Source organism: Trachemys scripta, chromosome 1, assembly GCF_013100865.1.
Source record: "Trachemys scripta elegans isolate TJP31775 chromosome 1, CAS_Tse_1.0, whole genome shotgun sequence".
NCBI classification, from domain to species: domain Eukaryota; kingdom Metazoa; phylum Chordata; order Testudines; family Emydidae; genus Trachemys; species Trachemys scripta.
This window is the reverse complement of record NC_048298.1, coordinates 238609057-238627853: the sequence shown is the minus strand read 5'-3', so window position 1 is coordinate 238627853 and position 18797 is coordinate 238609057. Positions and strand designations below refer to the sequence as shown.

The following is an 18797-nucleotide window of genomic DNA, read 5'->3' as shown; positions in this document are numbered from 1 at the left end:
TTTCCTGCAGAAAGTGCATTTTCTATCAGAAAATCATTCCAACAGAAAATTCTTGACCTATTCCAATTATCTGCTGTCACTGATGTACCACGTGTACCGTCTGAGGCCACCTTGATGGTACCTGATACCATGATACATTGCAGCTGAGATCCTCCTAAGCACCTAACCCAGCCATTTCCTTGAGGAAGCCGGAGAAGGAATTTTCAGAAATTTTGGAATTTGCTCCCCCAGTTGGTCCTGCAAAGCCTGAGGCTGCCTCTCAGGGCAGGCTGCAAGGAATGTGCTTTTCCATTGTTTTTCTTCGGGGTAGCACTGTTGATGGAGGGTGGATTTAATGAGGAAATAGTGTTGGGGTGTTAGGCTGGAAAAGACCATTTCGAACATATTTTTAAACGTAATTGTGCAATTCCCTCAAGTTTTAAAGGGAGATGTATTTTTTTAAATCCTGGTAAAAACAACCCCCTATCATTTTGATAAGGCTCTTATCAAATTTTCTTAATACAGTAGGTCTCTCCAAATTCAGTAGCTCAGGTACTAAGAATTTTCTTTCCTCTTAATTCTCATTTTAGACTTTAATATTCAGAAAGCAAAAAACTGTATTAACTTTGTTTGAGTCTTAACTCTGATTACAGCCAGTCAGTTAGAAAAGTGTAATATTCCATTCAATCCACAGAGGCCTGTTTGATAAAGTATTAAATCAGACACATTTGGGTCAAGTTCCATTTTTCTCATTAAGCACTTGCTAATGGAACAATCTTATGTTCAGTCTTTCACACTTTTTCTATGAACATGTTGTTTCTCTAGAAATATGTTGTGATTGTCATATGCAATAATAGACACTCATGTATTTAGAATAAGCTGAAATAGCTAAAATTAAAAATGAACATTTCAGAAATGATTTTATAATACACAGTGCACATATACACAATAGTAATTGTTAAAATATTGTCTATTTCAGAAATGTTCCAGCTTTTATTAACTTTAACTTTAATTTTGTGGTGGCGGTCCTGAGGAATCTGAAGTTGTAGTACTGATGTAGATAACCGACTTTGAGATGCACACAATCGGTGCTCCCTCTCCTCCAACTGCTCAAGGAGAATGAATGAATGATTTCTAATCTCTTGATATGCAATTTCTTTTTGCTTCAAACCTGGGTCTTCCATGCATCAGTCTCACTATGCTGGGTCATCATGAAGGTCTTGAGCAAAGGTCTGTCTGCTGCTGACATACTGCAGCTACTGTACACGATAATGTATATGTCACTTAGTTCATGATAGTCTATGAAGTAATCAAGAATCCCTGCTGTCACCTCACATTGGTGGTAACTACCATTACTTGGAACAGCATAGGGATGGGAGCATCTGAAAGTGTCATCAAGACAGTGTTGGGACACTTGAGAGCAGGATAAAAACCAAAGAGCATTGAAGCACATTATGATCCAAACTGTGATGACTAGACTCTGTATATATGAAAGAACTGGAAATCTTGAGGTGGTTCTGACAAATCTGAAATTCTGTAAAAAGAATTCCCTTTTTTTCCTCATTTTCTATTTTTTTTTTTCTTAACACAAAACAAAAAAGTACCTTAAGTGTTTGGGATAGTAGAAGCCATCTAGAATTTCCTCAGTACAGGGAAAAACAATAATTAAAGGAGTTTTGTTTCTGATTTCTAAACTGATGTGTCCTTATTTCTTAGAGACTTTCCTTAAACTAGAGATTAATTACTGTTTGGACAGGTCCACTTGAATGACCTCATTTTAAGTTTGTTCTGAATTACTCAAGAACTTCAGCTTGTTCTGCTGGGTGGACATGGGTGAAGTGGTAGAACTGACATGGTTTCTTCTGCCAGGATATGTGGTGCTGTTACACTCGGAGTATCTTGCAGGTACAGTTAAGTTAGACTGTAGATCCTAAGGAAAAGAGCAACCCTGAATCAAAAAGTGCCTCAAAGGTGCAACGCCCACATGTGCCTGGAGATGAAAGTACTTAGACAAGGTGAAGCTAATGCTCCAGTATCTGGGGCTCAGTATCGCAAAGAAAAATAGTAAAACATAGACAAGCATTTCTAAAATGGTTTTAACGCTAATTTTAAGTGTTTGGATTAGAGGCCCTTAGAGAAGCTTTTGGAAGAATCCAAAACCTGAGTTGGCTACTGACACTGTCAAGACATACATGTGAGTGACTATTTCATCACGGGAAATATCAGAACAGTGAGCGTCTCACGTGCTGCATTGGGTGCTGCTGTACTGGCACACTGCCATCAACATGGACTTCAGCAAATTGTTTGCAAGAATGATCAGTGTGTAATCTCCATGTCCGAAAGATGACCGTGATCATGCTGTGAATGATTCCTTGCCAAAGCCTCAATTTATGATTTTAAAGAACCAGATGGAGACTTTAAAAAAAAAAAATGCCTTGTGCTCATGGTAACAGGAAGCCCTAGTTAGTGTGAGCAGAGCAGGTGGCATAATCTGCATCTGTGCAGTGTCTTTTTTTTTTTTTTTCCCTTTTCATTGCATGCATTGCAAGTGCCTGCCCTGGAATGTGTTTTTATTGCTGGTACAGTCGTCTCTAGGAATTAAGCGATGTGTTTAACATATAGTCTCAACTGATTCTCCTGCTGTTCTCTGTGAGAACAAATTAACAAGAATTTAAAACTCGCATTGGGTGGGAGTTGTTTAAAGGATCGCACTGAAGCTTAGTGTATCCACATTGGCTCCTGAGTCTGTAATGGAAGGGTAACTGGTTCATTTTAGTTTGTATTCACTTATAGCATTTACCATTTATCTTTAATCTTCATATCTTCCTTGCTTGTGTGGTATGGTGAAGTTGTTGCTGGTGCTGCTCAGCATAACTGCTGACAGTGCTTTCACTTGAGATGTAGATGAGTCTTCAGAAGGTGTTCCATGAGCAGAATCCTCACTTAGCAAAAATATCCCTCTTGCTATAATTGAGGCCACTAGAAGGTTCTGCACCATGCCGATCATTAATCTTTCCACTGCTTAACCACACCAAAAATACTCCATTTTTAATACAACACTGGTATCAAGCAATGCAAGATGCATTTTTACTGTGTGGTTGTGCATATGTATGCTTTGAACATGCAAAGTGCTGTGTAAGTGCTAAGTGTGAGGAAGGAAAAAAGTGATGGGGCTCTACTCATGACACCACGTGCTTTCCCCACTCCCTGGATGACTGCTCCCTTTTCCCTTCTTGGGTCAGCTGCGCTCTTTCACAGATGGTTGCTATTTACTTCCCGTTTCACCATTAGCTGCTGACTCTCTTCCACACTTCACCCTCCCCGACCCCCAGGCTGCAGCCTACCTTCTTCTCTACCCTAAGGACTGTCTTCCCGCCCTCAAACACTGGGGACCTCCATAGCTAAAAGCATGAACTGCTACATCTTTAGCTAAAGAGCTGGACTCTATTTAAAAAAAACAACTAGAAGTACGTGTAAGGGAAGGGAATCTTACAGGTGCATCCTCTGTGCTGATCTGCTGAAGATATGAGCCTGTTGAAACCCCATTTATAAACAATATCAAAACACACGTGAATAATTATAACTGAATTAATATTGATCTTATACGGATTCAAAATGATCTTGAATACCATACATAACATACACGTATCATTTTTTAAAAAATCTCATTAATCCTTTCATTAATGAGAATTCCATATCCTGTTGACAATGGGAACTCAAAACTTGGGTGGCCAGAAGGTAGTTGCCCAAATTAGAACTCATCCAAGATGCAAGGACTAGCACCCCTCTTCTTGAGAAGTGTCATGGAACCTTTTAATGACTAAAAGCTGTTTAAGCAATAAAGTCCCTCATATCACCATGCTCGGGCTTATAAGGGAAGGAATGCAACTTACTGAATTCCCAGTACCACTTCCTCTAGCAACCTGGGTTTACTTTCTTTCTGAGTATTGACAGGGCAAGACCTTGATTAGCTTGTACAACGTTACTGCTCCTGGTAGCATGGCAGCAGGCTGGTTCAGTCCTTCATAAAGTACATCCTTCCCTCCTGTGATGAGGCCCTTAATTGTATACTTCTCAACACTTTAAGTGGCTAAAGCAGGGATAGGCCCTGCTGTTTGGGGGTTGGGAGGTCTGAGCTCACCCTGCAGTGGCGGCTCCTGTCCCAGAAGGCTGGCTGGACTTGGCTTCCTGCTCCGGGGGTTGCGACCTGGCCTCTGGCACACAGTTGCAGCACTGCTCAAGTTTGAATGAGTGGTGCTGTGACCCTGTGCATCAGGTTGCAATGCCACTCACTTGTATTTGGCTCAGCCTCCCTGCATCAGGAGCCAAGTCGCAACGCCCAGAGCAGGGAGCTGAGCCTAGCCACCCCTGTGGGACATGATCTACTTCAACCACGATGGGATTTGGGGGCTCAAAGCAGGACAGTCCTATGAACCCTAGACTGTTGGGAGGTATGAAATCGTGATGTTTCTTAATGTGAAGTAAATTAGAAGCTATGTATCAAATAGACTGATATTCAGGGTAGGATTAATACCATGGAGGTGGAGTTTCTGTAGAACATGATTCTATTTAAAAAACTCAAAATGTGAAGATCTGTTTTGTTCGTCATGGTTCTAAAGAAGAACCTGTCTCTCCTGAATGGGTGGAGAAATATGAGCTGTCTCCTAACAGTAAGCCTCAATCAATTGTCTAGTTTCAAAAATAAGACTTTAAATATTTAAATGATTCAGCTATGCGTCAGACACCTAATGCTGAATTTGAAATGACAAGGCTATTTGTTTTCTTTAGTAGCTGGAGTTTAAAGATACTTTTAAGGTATATAACCTTGCTAATTTGATGGAATGTTGAGGAAGCTGAAGCATTTGTGTATTTAAGTTTACATGCCATAGCCTGACTTCAGTGTAGCAGAAACAAGCTGTTTCTGATAGAGTGGTTTTATATAACGTACAGCTTTCCTTCTCATGGCACTTCATAAATTACTTTCAATGGAAAGAGTCCCATTGTGGCTAAAAATCTTGGGGGATTGGTCACTTACAGTTTCTGATCCAATAATAGAAATTTAGGTTGTAATGGAGCTAGAGTTGGGTGAATAGTTGATTTGTTGGTTCGATGGCAGTTCAGAAAAATTGGGGGTGGGAGGAAGTGGTTTGTGTTGGACCCAATCTGAAATATTTAGCAGTTTTTGCTGAATCAAAAAAGTTCATTGCAGGTCTCTTCCAGAGCAGGGATTTGAACATGGGTCTCCCACATCCTCAATGTGTGCCCTAACCATGGGGCTAAATGTTATAAGGGGTTTTGGAGGTGGCAGCATCACCACTCCTCTGGCCATTTGGGAATGACCAAAACTATTTATGTCAAATGCAAAATTAGCTGTGGATCAACCAAAACGGCATTTTTCATCAGATAAAATATTCATCCTAAAAGTTTTGTCCAGCTCTAAATGAACCTTAACATTAATTCTAGAAAAGTTCATTTCTATTGACTAAATTGTGGACTGCTGGTCAGGCTAATACTTTAACTGTGAAACAATTCAACATGGTTACAAACAGCACTTGAATCAACCAGGATAATGCACTACATAGTCAGGGATTGGAGAGAGAAACTTCTGTTGCACACTGGCCTAATGGTTCAAAACAACTTCTTAACTTGCTTTATTTGTGGAGCTAGCAAATATCAAGACCACTACAAACAGCATTTCTAAAAAGAGCTACAGTCCCTGTTTCAGTAAACAAAAGTTTTTAGGAGAGAGGTCCCCCAGTGTCTTAATTGGTTAATTGGACTCAGTCCCCCACTTTCGGGGCTACACAAAGAAATTGACTGTTGGTGACGGGGGAGGCAGAGATGAAGACCGAATGGGAAATGAAAGCTTTGCCACAGGGCTTATTTTCCCACCTCTGGGAGTTGAAGGGAATGCTCCACAAGTCGTTACGTTGAATATATAATTACTAGACTGGATGGTGCTTTAATGAAGATTTTCTGTTGAAGTCTTTCCTGTACAGTACTGTTTGTGTAACTTGGTACAGAGGGGACACAACAAAATTGTCCTTTCCTGACCATATTGGTCCAATTTTGTGTTTTGAAATTAATTTTTTTTTTTGAAAATTTCTAGTCAGACCATCAAAAGTATCTATGGGCAAAGTAACGATTTTTATTTTTTTTTAAGAGGGGAAAAAATCAACCCAAAACTTATTTAGTTTTTCAATCATGTTGGACTTGGTTCAGAAGGACCATAATAGTTTCCAAGAGTTGTACAAAAGAACCTGCCTTTAAATAAAAAATAAAGGGAGAAACGGGTTGGCTTTCAACTCCATATAAAGTAAAATACCACAGCATATTGCAACTGATTCCAAAGAGCCTGATCCAATTCCCATTGATTAATGGGAATAGGATCTGACCCTAAACAAGGGAAAACAGATTATGCAATAGGATTATCTACAGAGCCACCTAAATATTATTTTCAGCCTCTCCTCCTTGTTCAGTTGTGTTGTAAGAAAAGATTTTGTTTTCTCATATTTGAAAGATACATTTTCTCTTATCTGCAAAGAACCTGATATGAAAAAGCACAGAGGCCTTTGTACCAATAGATATAAATCCTAATACAAGCACCATCATTCCTTTCTTCAAATCTTTGTTGTTCTAGCTACAGGTTTTGGCCTTCACAACATCCCCTGGCAATGAGTTCCACAGGTTGATTGTGCGTTGTTGAAGAAGTACTTCATTTTGTCTGTATTTTGTCACAACTATGCCACTCAGGGATGTGGATTTCTCACACTCTGAGCAATGTTATTAAGCCAACTTGATTTTCTAGTGTACACCTGGCCTTAGCCTCCAAGTCCCAGATCCTACAGACTTCTGCATAGGGCCTCCATTCTAGTGCAAGGATCTGTTACATCTTCTGGCAGGATTGGTGCTCAAAGCACTCTGTACATATATGCAGTGTGGTTTATTTCACCTGAAATATATTACTACTTTGGATTTTAAGAAGAGTTCACTCTGTTTATGTGAGAGGACTTTTGGCACTGTTAGGTAATTTGATTCACCCTTTAAGATGACATCAGATAAAGATGAAGAGCTTTCCAGATGGAAAGCAGCTGTAAATTGCTAGCCATTAATGGGACCCATGGTCAGGACAAACAGAACAAAAGAACCATGCTGATGGAGTTGGGGGAAAAAAAAGTGTGAAGAGAGAAACCTTCCCTTGGCAGAGCTTTATCTCCCCAGTCTTTTTCAGTGTACTCGGCCTCTCCAGAGAGGGTTTTGCTTCTTTTCTTTTCTTCCTTATACTGTGGCATGAGAAACAAAATAAAAAGAAAACAGAAATTGATTAGTGGGTGATCCCTTATCTCCTGGAGATGTACCTTGATCTTTCCAGGTCTCTAACGGATATGAGGGAAGGGAATTATTTATATACGCAGCTACATTCCCAGAATGCCCTGCCAGATACCCAGATTACAGTCCTGGCTTCCCTGGAGACAGCTCCTGGCCTGCCTTGCTGTTCTGGTCCTCTGTGTGAGGGAGGCAGCTTGAAGAGACATTTTGATCCACCCCATTGTGGGGGAGGGAGTCTTCAACTCTTCTCTTCTCACCCCCCCCCTCGTCCCCCCCCCCCCCCCGCCGCCTTTGGAATGTTGGTTCCCAGCCCTAGACCAGAGTCAACAGTATAGACTTTCACACACTGTAAACTGAGACGACATCATCCTTCCCGTCCGTGACTGCATCTTCTGTCACAAAGGCATTGTTGTTGGAGTGGCTTGGGAGGGAGTGGCTAGGAGTCCCCTCTCAAACCTTCAAAGGCCAACACACCCCATTACAGGACTTCTGTCCGTTACTGTAGATCCCTTACTTTGTGGTAACCAAATGAGGCTTCCCAGACTCTGAGACACACCTGTCTCTAGAATTTCTGGAGTAAAGCCTATAGGTGGGAGGGTGGGGGAAGGCGGGGAAGAGAAAGGTAATAGCATAAAGTTCCTTCTCCAGCACACACAGTCTAACTAGGCAACCTGTGACAAATAAATGCTTGCTTCTCAGTTGGCTCCAGATATTTTTTTTCTGTGTAGACATACCCTAAGTTTCATTGAAAGTCAATAGAACTTAGCTTCCGAAGTCTCTTGGGTACTTTTGAGAAGTTTTTTAAACAACTTTTAACTTTCTTGGTTCACCTTAAGTCAGAACTTGAACATATTGATCGCAGATTGTTTTAATGTCCTCTTTTTAATGATAGGCCTAAACATCTAGGGCCAGATTTCCAAAAGTGCTTAGCATCTGAAGTTGGGGCTCGATTTTCAAGAGGTCAGATCTTATTTAGGCATCTACTTGAAGTGGTCAGACTTTCAAATGAGCTCAGCATGCAACAGGTCCCAGTTGTACTCAACATCTGAGTGCAATGGGATCTGTTGGTTGCTTAGCTCATTTGGAACTCTGGTCTCTCCCTCACTAACCCCATCTACCTTTTTATCAGTATGGGAAAGACAGGGTGGCCAGAAATCCCTCCTGTGATGTAATTCTCCACTTCCTGCTCCCTTTGATAAATTTATGTTTATCTAAAATTAAGCTTTGCGGGGCATAGATTTTTGAAAATCAGTGGCCCCTATAAGAAAGGGCTATGTTATGACAGAAGGGAGTGCATTCAGCAGTTAATTATATTCAGTCACCTAGTCTGTTTTGTATTTATTACATTTAGTACCTTTTCAAGTATAGGCTTAGCACATAAATATCTAGGAATGGGAATCTGATCTACAGCCTAAGGCTACTCTAAAGCTTATGCTTTTGACAATCTCTAACACTTTTGTTTTTAGAATTTAAATTTCTTCTATCTACAATAAATGCATCATGGAGAGTCCTCCCTTATTGCTGTAAAAATCTGTTAGCTGAACCACAGGTTGGTTTGTTGTGTGTGTGTGTTTTTTTTTAACATCCCATACCGTTTTAATTGATGTAAAAATAAGACAAAAGATCTGGGACTCCCTTTCAGGGCTAGGGTTGATGCTGTATTTGTGGGGGAAAGTACCTGACCATCTTCCTTTTCTAAAGTGAAATCCTGAACCCATTGATATCTATGGGAGTTTCCAGTGACTTCAGTAGATCCAGGTTTTTACCCCAAGCATTTTGTCATTTTTACTGTGTTTGGTCTCCTGCTGGAATACATTATGGAGCTGAGATTTTGTGCTGCTGGATGTTACTGAATAGTAGCATAATCTGATTCCTACTCTAATAGAGCACAGGCTTGATCGTGTTGCCGTACCGAAAACCTGAGGCAGCTTGTGGAGGTAGGATTCTGGCATGTGATGATGACATTATTTATTATTTTTATTATTATTTTGCACTGCTGAATGACCTCACTTTCGTTACCATGTTAAGGCAGCCAGAGGAGCTTCTGATTTTTATGGGAAGGAAGTGCTGCAACATAGTTTATTTGGAGTGCTTCTGTTGTAAACTGAGCCGATTAGACTGAGCTTTTCAGGTTGTTTTGTCCTAGGGTACTTTAATAATAATAATAATTAATAAAAGTAATTTTACCACGGTTTGATCCTGACTCTGGGCTGAAGAACTGTGGGACAGGACTATGCTTTCGGATGGCAAGTAGAAATCACAGCTCTTTCTATATTTCTTTTCTTTTGCAATGTCACAAATGACATTTTTTATTCTCATAATTTTTCTATAATATCTTCTCTGGTGGTCCTCTGATCTACAAGATACTTTGAACCATCCAGCATAGGTTTCTATCAAGATTTGCTTTTGCTTTTTACTGCATTTTGGCCTTTGTTTTGGTGGTTCATTGCAGCATTTTCGTGGGCGGATATAGATGCATCAGGTAGATCTGATGTAACAAAACATTTAAAATAACTTCTGTTTACCTATTCAAACAATTGTCTAAACCAGTGGCTCTCAGCCTTTTCCATATTAGGATACCCCTTCCATCCATCAATATGGAATGGACAGGGTGGTCATAACCCCATGTGTCAAAATTAAAAAAAAAAAAAAAAATACTTCATAATGCAGTTTTAGAAATTTTCTGTTTTTTTGATAACTAGTTAGACTTGTGTTGGTAATTCAGAGAACTGTACTCTAGCACATTTGTACAACACTTGATCAATTTTTTTTTTATATAATTCATTCCACCTGAAGATCTCAATGTGCTTTACAAACATTAATTCTTCTGTACTTCTTATGGGTGTTATGCAGTAGGCAAGTATTATCATCATTTAACAGATGAGGATACTGCAATATAAAGAGGATGTGTGACCTTGGGAAATTCACAGCACTTATGTAGCAGAGGCAGGAATAGAAACTGAACATGCTGATGCAGTCTTATGATTTAACCACAAGACCATCCTTCCTCATATGTCATGGTGGTTCTTGATTTCTAAATTGATTGTTTATGATGGTCACTGTTCCTCTGTATTCTGTATTTGGGCACCTGTATTTGTCTGTCTTACCTTTCTTTCTTAAGATGTTAGTCTTCTATTTAAAAGGGACTTTTTTTTTTCTTGCTTAATTCATTTGTCACTGAGAATGGCTTCAGTGTCCACTGTGAGGCTTCTAAATATTGACTTTGGTGAGTTACTAAAAAATAACTTTTTTATGCCATTTCATCCTTGCCTTACAAATACTGGTCCCAATCCAGCAACCTCTATTCCTGCTTATAGTCCTATTGATGTCAATAGGGCTAGTGGCATGAGGATGAACAGAGGTGAAGATTATGCCTACAGTAGCTATTCTATCTACATTTCTGATATTTTGTGGGCATTTTTCCTTATATCAGAACATCTATGTAAATTTAAGTTTGGCCCCAAATTTAGGCTTCTTTAAATTTAAAGAGAGAAGTTAACATTTTTACTAAGCTTAATATGAATGGAATTTAAAATTTTCTGTGTGCTATGTAACTTAACAGGATCTTTCTAGAACCAGAAAAGGAAACTGACTAGACACAAACTTGAACTTGATTAAAATAAAAATGATAGTATTTTATCTTACTGTCTGACTTCAATTAAATGCAAAGTTTAGCGTATATTAAATTTAAAATAAAATCTTTCTAATAGTCTTAGGTTTGAATTCTGCAAGGCACTTTGTGCAGCTGGGCCACTACACCCTCACTTGCCAGATTGGGGTCAAACATGTTGTTTGTTACCCTCTAAACAATGTGTTTTTAAATTAATTAATCTTGATAGCGTCCCTGTTACTTAGCAATTTGTCCCATCATTTTAAGCCATATATTCACCACTGTCAGTCTTTGATCTGCTTTCTTTCTTTGTCAACTCTTTCATTCTCATTTACTAACTGCAGTCCACATGTCATCTTTTGAAGAATTGGAGCATTCATTCAATCACATCTTAAGCACTCTAGAAGTGAGCACTCCCTCGTGCTTCCCTGGTATACAAGACAAAGATGAGGTGACTTTGGATATGTCTACACTGGAGCTGGAAGTGTAATTTCAAGTTTGAATAGATGTACCTGCGCTAGCTCTGATTGAGCAAGCATGTTAAAAATAGAAGGGTAGCCGTGGTGGTATGAGCAGTGGGACAGGCTAGCCGTCCTGAATACAGTCCCATAGAATCATAGAATCATAGAATATCAGAGTTGGAAGGGACCTCAAGAGGTCATCTAGTCCAACCCCCTGCTCAAAGCAGGACCAATTCCCAGCTAAATCATCCCAGCCAGGGTTTTGTCAAGCCGGGCCTTAAAAACCTCCAAGGAAGGAGACTCCACCACCTCCCTAGGTAACGCATTCCAGTGTTTCACCACCCTCCTAGTGAAATAGTTTTTCCTGATATCCAACCTGGACCTCCCCCACTGCAACTTGAGACCATTGCTCCTTGTTCTGTCATCTGCCACCACTGAGAACAGCCGAGCTCCATCCTCTTTGGAACCCCCCTTCAGGTAGTTGAAGGCTGCTATCAAATCCCCCCTCATTCTTCTCTTCTGGAGACTAAACAATCCCAGTTCTCTCAGCCTCTCCTCATAAGTCATGTGCTCCAGACCCCTAATCATTTTTGTTGCCCTCCGCTGGACTCTTTCCAATTTTTCCACATCCTTCTTGTAGTGTGGGGCCCAAAACTGGACACAGTATTCCAGATGAGGCCTCACCAATGTCGAATAAAGGGGAACGATCACGTTCCTCGATCTGCTGGCAATGCCCCTACTTATACTGCCCAAAATGCCGTTAGCCTTCTTGGCCACAAGAGCACACTGTTGACTCATATCCAGCTTCTCGTCCACTGTGACCCCTAGGTCCTTTTCAGCAGAACTGCTACCTAGCCATTCGGTCCCTAGTCTGTAGCAGTGCATGGGATTCTTCCGTCCTAAGTGCAGGACTCTGCACTTGTCCTTGTTGAACCTCATCAGGTTTTTTTCTGCCCAATCCTCTAATTTGTCTAGGTCCCTCTGTATCCGATCCCTACCCTCTAGTGTATCTACCACGCCTCCTAGTTTAGTGTCATCTGCAAACTTGCTGAGAGTGCAGTCCACACCATCCTCCAGATCATTAATAAAGATATTAAACAAAACCGGCCCCAGGACCGACCCTTGGGGCACTCCACTTGAAACCGGCTGCCAACTAGACATGGAGCCATTGATCACTACCCGTTGAGCCCGACGATCTAGCCAGCTTTCTATCCACCTTACAGTCCATTCATCCAGCCCATACTTCTTTAACTTGGTGGCAAGAATACTGTGGGAGACCGTATCAAAAGCTTTGCTAAAGTCAAATCTGAAATCCCGGGCACGTACTCAGTTGAGGTCAGTTAGGCTGCCTGTGCATCATTAGAAGTGTAAACCCCACATAATCCGGAAATGACTTGAACAAAGATGTACTTCTCCCTCCACCAGCATTTCTGATTTAATTACTCTACAAACAGAATTCCCCCTCACACCTGTTCTGAAGTATTGAATAATTTACATTCAATGTCATAAATCTATAATGTGATGTAATGAGTTTTGTTGTTACTTCAGATAAAATTAGTCTGAGGTAATTTTGATGACCAGTGATTTGCCTTTGCAGTTTTGATGTTCCTTTTCTTGTTTTCTCCTAGCAACCTTTGCTTTTATAAAGGTCTGGTCTACACTGGGGGGGATCAAACTAAGTTACGCAACTTCAGCTACGTGAATAACATAGCTGAAGTTGACGTACTTAGATCGACTTACCGTGATGTCTTGGTGTTGTAGCCGTGTCAGTCCTGGGATATTAGAGAGACAAGGTGGGTGATGTAATGTCTTTTATTGGACCACACCTGAGAGAGAGCTCTGTGTAGCTCAAAAGCTTGTCTCTCTCACCAGCAGAAGTTGTCTCTCCAATTTAACGATGTAATCTGTTGATTTATCTATCTGTTGTCTCTAGGTATGTGTTGCATATATACATATACGTGTACATACAACAGGTGACATGACAAAGCAGAGAATGAGATTTGTCACTCTAAATATTTACCTGGACACCAGGATATACAGTGCTGATGGTCAGAAGAGCAGGCAATAGGAGAAAACCATGGAGTGATCTATTTCCACAATGTTCCTGTGGAAAGACTTTTTTGAAAAGATATGCAAAATATTTTTAGAAGACCCTCATATATCCTCATCCTCACCCTGTGTGTTCGGGGGGAGGGAGGAGGGGAAAAGACAGAACAAGCAAGGAAACAAGGGATTCAGCTGCTGGTTAAGTAGGGTGCAATGGGAAACTGTTCTGAATGATTTTGGAGTATGTAATTTGGTGGTACAGGTTTAACCAACTAAGGCTCTGATTCACTGATGGGATTCAACATAGACACTGACGTTTTGGTCTTGGCATCCGTGAAATTAGGCTGTCTTCTGTTTTTTTCTTAGGCTTCAAAGGCTGTTTGTTTGGATAAAATGAAGAACGAGCAATCAAACTCATTTATATAATGCAAACAGGGGCATTAATAGGATTGTTCACATGTGGGGGCATAAAAATGTTTCCCTGAATTTTATGAAAAAATTACCTTGGATGCTCAATTGCATGCCGGACTGCTCAATTTGTAAAAAATTGGGCATGCAAAATCTATTATTTTCAATTTTACTAGGAGCTTAAATTTCTGTTTGTTTGTTCCTGCAGATGTGGGATACCTTACTGTGTCTGTGTGTTTGTGGGTGTGTTTTTTTTTTTTTTTTTGTAAAATGTAGGCTTTGAACCTGTATGGGCAAATTGGTTCACCTGTGCACATCTGTTTGCAGGTCCAGAACCCTAGGTTTTAAAGTATGTGTGATACTGCAGATGGAATCTTCATTATGTTTCTGTTGTCCAACAGTAAACTCCCCCTGCTTTTGTTGGACTAGATTTTTCTTCTCTGTGGGAGGGCTGATCATCCAAGATACATCTTTCAAAAGAAATTAAAGAACATAATTCAATTATCTCCTGTACATATCAGACACTTGCATAACAGGAGGCCCCATAGTTAAATCATAGTTAACTGTTATCCACATCTTCTTGTGGATTTGAAAGTAAAGTATGCAGAGGTCTTTTGGCTAACTAGAGGTTCACCAGTTACAGAAAGATGGGTTCAATCGCTGTGTGACCTTGAAAGAAGTTATCAGTGCTGCTTCTGTCAAGCTGCCAGAAAGAGAACAGTAAAGTTCTGTTTCAGAAAATAAGTTGCTACTTATCGGGAAGAAATTAAACTGATAATTCTTTGGCTACTCTTAAAAATAGCACTTCTCAGAATTCTGCTTGGGTGAGATTCATTCAATTTAAAAAACAAAAATCTCTCTCGCTCATATTTTTAGTCTTCCACAGATTTCAGTCAGCCTATTGTTGCTGTTTGCCACTTCACTAGTCTTCAGGTTCACTTCTTAAACATTTTTCTTTGGTGGCTGAGATAATTTTAATTTTCTATTCCACACCATGCACTTTTGATCTGTTGCCAAGCATGATCCAATTGTAAGAAGTAAATTCCAATGATCTACACAGGGTTTACTTTTCTGAAGAGAAATGACAAAAAATACCTCAAATGCTTAAAGATTTAACCAAATGAAAATGCCAAGTTAGGCTTGAAACTCCATCCTTACTTTGATTAATTAATCCAAGTATTAAATATCGTTAGAAAGATGTGCTTGAATAAGGCAGAAAAGTGCATTTTCGATTAAGTTCTTTAACTTTTCATTGCTGTAGGTTTCAAATCTGCAAAAGCATAGAAATTAATTGAAGGTTTTATGTTTTTGATCCCTTGGAATGATATTTAAAAATGTTCTCTTATGTTGCCATCAGTGCTATTTGAGCTCCAGAAACATCCAGGTGGTTAGCACTGTGTTAATTATGAACAGACAGATGAAGATGAGCCATAGCTGTAAAATTTTAATCCAAAATCCCAAGTGTGTTTGGACTGGGATTTTGGTTTGAACCATTTATGTAGCGATAAAGGTTAGCTGTTAATTTTGATGTAGCTCTAGACTTGATAAAGGTTGAGGATCCTTCAGATTTGAGGTGTTACAGGCCCATTTCTCGATTCCGGTCATAAATCAAAAGAGCGTTTAGAAAATCGGATCACTAAATTACATCAGCGGTTGTCTCTAAAGTTGCACTTAAATGCTCAACATGGCTTTTAATTACCAGGCTACTTGCAGGATATATTGTTCTTGTGAAAAATACTTCTCATTGTCCTATAATGTTGCAGTGGCAGACTATGTGCTTTCCTCCATTAATGTTAGCTAAATAGGCCCAAATGTTATTTACGTGGCAAAAGCATACTCCAGGACTGGAAGCAGAAACACCTGGACAGTCTGAGTATAACTGTTTTTATCCCCGTTCAACTCTTCTCTGCTGGCTTAGAGGTATCAGGAACCAAACATATGTGTGGACCCTGTCACAGTGAGCATTCAATAACCGCAAGTAGTATTAGACTGGCGCTATTCTATTTGATCAGATCTACATTTTAAAATGGATATTAGCTATAATATTCTTTAGGTATTTTAATTGAAAATGAATGGTCTCACATTCTCAGTTCCGTCTGTCAGATTCAGTCATGTGCTGGCAGTGATATTTCAATGCATGTTAATGTGAGGGCAAAATGAAATATAAAAGACCAAGTGAGAGTCAGACACATTACAAACAAGTGGATGAAAATGAGAAATGGTGGCACGATGGTCCACAACAAAACAAGAACAATGCAGAGAAATACTTTCATACAATCACAGGAACAACAATATTGAGACCACAGCTGGAATAAAGAAACCACAAATCTAAAACGGAGACAGTCACACTTCCTTGTCTGACAACCAAATTTTGAAGTTTTAGCTGTCCTAGGTCAAATACTGTGGCAGGAAATTAAATAATTGGTAAAGTTTGGTTATATTTGTCATTAATCAAGCTAAGATAGTAGGTATTAAAATCCTATGCTTCCAGGAATAATTTGATCACTGAAGATATCAGGAAATATATTCTTCCATGTTTATTAGAGCTCAGTTAATCCAGGTGCATTACCTGTGTGGAAGGCTCCTTCCTCTGAAGTATGTCTTACCCATCTGATATAATATGCCAATAATCGTCCTGCTATTTAGTCACCGGACACCAGACTAGATGGACCAATGGTCTGATTTGGAATAGTAAACCTTATGTTCCTATCATAAAGAATATTCCATTTTAAGAATAAAAAAGGTTTTTACAAGTATTCATTCAACTACATTTGGATTTAATAGCTAGTGTAGTGAGTGCAATTCTGAATGTACATGTTGCTTCTTCATGAAAACTTTGACATATTGAGAAGTCTGGAGATGCCTGCATAATTTTATACAACATTCTGAAAAGGTTACTCTGTGTACATTACAGGAAGGTTTCAGGAAGAGTTGACTGCATATGAATATCACCATTTTCTGCTTTTAAATGATCTGAGCAGGCTGTAATGAAATTTGAGTTTGAACTTCAAGTGCAAAATCAGATTTACCTCTATCCCATAGTATAATCACATCAAAAAATATTGGACTCAACAGCCACCCTATCCTCCTTACTCTCAGCGGAGCGATGTTACTTGTAATCATTTGTGAATATATCAGTCCTGCTGCACATGGGAAACTAAAGGATTGCTCTTGCCAGAAGACTGAATGACTTTCTCCAAACACGTGACAGGTGTTTCAAAATTTGAATAGCTCTATATGTCACTGCTCTGGAACTGAGAGTTTGTGTGGACCGTGATTCTCTGTAAAATGACATAGCATTGTTTTTTGTTTCAGAAGAAATCATGCATCAGGATATCATTCCCCTCTGTGCTGCAGATATTGAAGACCAGTTAAAGAAGCAATTTGCCTTTCTGTCAGGTAAAGATTGGAAAGTTCCTACTATACCTATGGTTCAAATGTGCGGTTTCAGCTGTTGTTTCTATCCACGCTTTCACATAGTCGCTGAACACTATTATCGGGGCAGCCATCATTTTGCGATCTGTATTTAGAATGATTCATAAAGATATGCTATTCTGGAATTTACCAAAAAAATTGTTAAATATGATTGAAACTTGAATTATTTATATAATCTCTAGTAGTGCCAGCTGGCTGGCTTAGTGGGCAGCATCACAGTGCTCTATAGATCTATAGATAAGGACACCCAGGTCTGAAGCTAACCTCAGATAATCACACATGGGTCAGTAGGAGACAATGTAAAAAACTGAAGGAGAACTTCAGGATTTAGCCTACTGTATAGAGGACTTTGTGAATTGAGACTTGAAAAACTCTGTATTTGATTACTCTAAACCCAGTTACTAAAAGAGCTTTTTAAAAAAACAAAAGAAAACCCTAAATATATATTAGATTATGTTGCAAACTTACTCACCTAGGGTGGGTCAAGAAACAAGAAAAATTTAGAATATGGTTTCTTACCCTTTGACATGCAGAGAATGTAATGGTAAGTATACATGTCACCAAGGGATTACACTGAAAAAAACACCCTATTAGTTTCTCCTTACCCCACCCAGCTGCTCCCCGAACAGAACTAGACTTCTTCCGCTTTTTACCCATCTCTCAAACCACCCACACAATATTGAAAACTAGCCATTCCTTTCCCTGAAAAAAGGCCAATTCATTCCTAATCCTGTCCTGTCCCGAAATCTCCCACTTTATTATTAGCCAATCATCATGATATTGCTTTCTCGGTGTCCATGAGGGTTCATTCCTAGACATTGCCTTCCAATCCTCCAACTTAAGAACATAAGAATGGCCATACTGGGTCAGATCAATGGTTCATCTAGCCCAGTATCATGTCTTCCAACAGCGGCCACTGCCAGGTGCTTCAGAAGGAATGAATAGAACATGCTTTGCTGAAGCCACACCAAATCAAGTAAGCCTGACACCTTACTGAAACCACTGAGCAAGTCTCTACACAGCATTGAAATACAAAAGAGCATTCGGAGAAACTACTGACAATGCAGTAAAATAATACCATAAATGTGCCATAATGCTCATTGGAAAACATAATTCCAACTCTACATACAAAATGATGGGTCTAAATTAGCTATTACCACTCAAGAAATAGATCTGGGAGTCATCATAGACAATTCTGGGAAAATATCCACTCAATGTGCAGTGGCAGTCAAAAAAGCTAACAATGTTAGGAAACATAAGGAAGAGATAAGATAGTAAGACCGTAAATATCATAATGCCACTATATAAATCCATGGTATGCTCATACCTTGAATACTGTGTGCAGTTCTGGTCACCCTATTTTAAAAAAAAAAAAAAAAAAAAAAAAAGTTAGAAACTGAAAAGATACAGAGAAGGGCAGCAAAAATTATTACGGGTATGGAACAGCTTCCACATGAAAGATTAAAAAGACTGGGACTTTTCAGCGGAAAAGAGACGACTAGAAGGGGATATGATAGAAAGTGAATAAG

At 39.5% G+C, this 18797-nt stretch overlaps 1 protein-coding gene across 3 annotated transcripts in view; it reads left to right on the top strand.

Annotated features, from left to right (window-relative positions):
• Window positions 1–18797, top strand: part of MCF2L (MCF.2 cell line derived transforming sequence like) — a 266086-nt gene that overhangs the window by 131232 nt on the left and 116057 nt on the right. For all 3 annotated transcript variants that reach the window (XM_034758135.1, XM_034758134.1, XM_034758136.1), the window contains exon 3: window positions 17149–17232. In XM_034758135.1, coding sequence (XP_034614026.1) covers window positions 17149–17232 — 84 coding nt within the window. The remainder of the gene's footprint in view (window positions 1–17148; window positions 17233–18797) is intronic.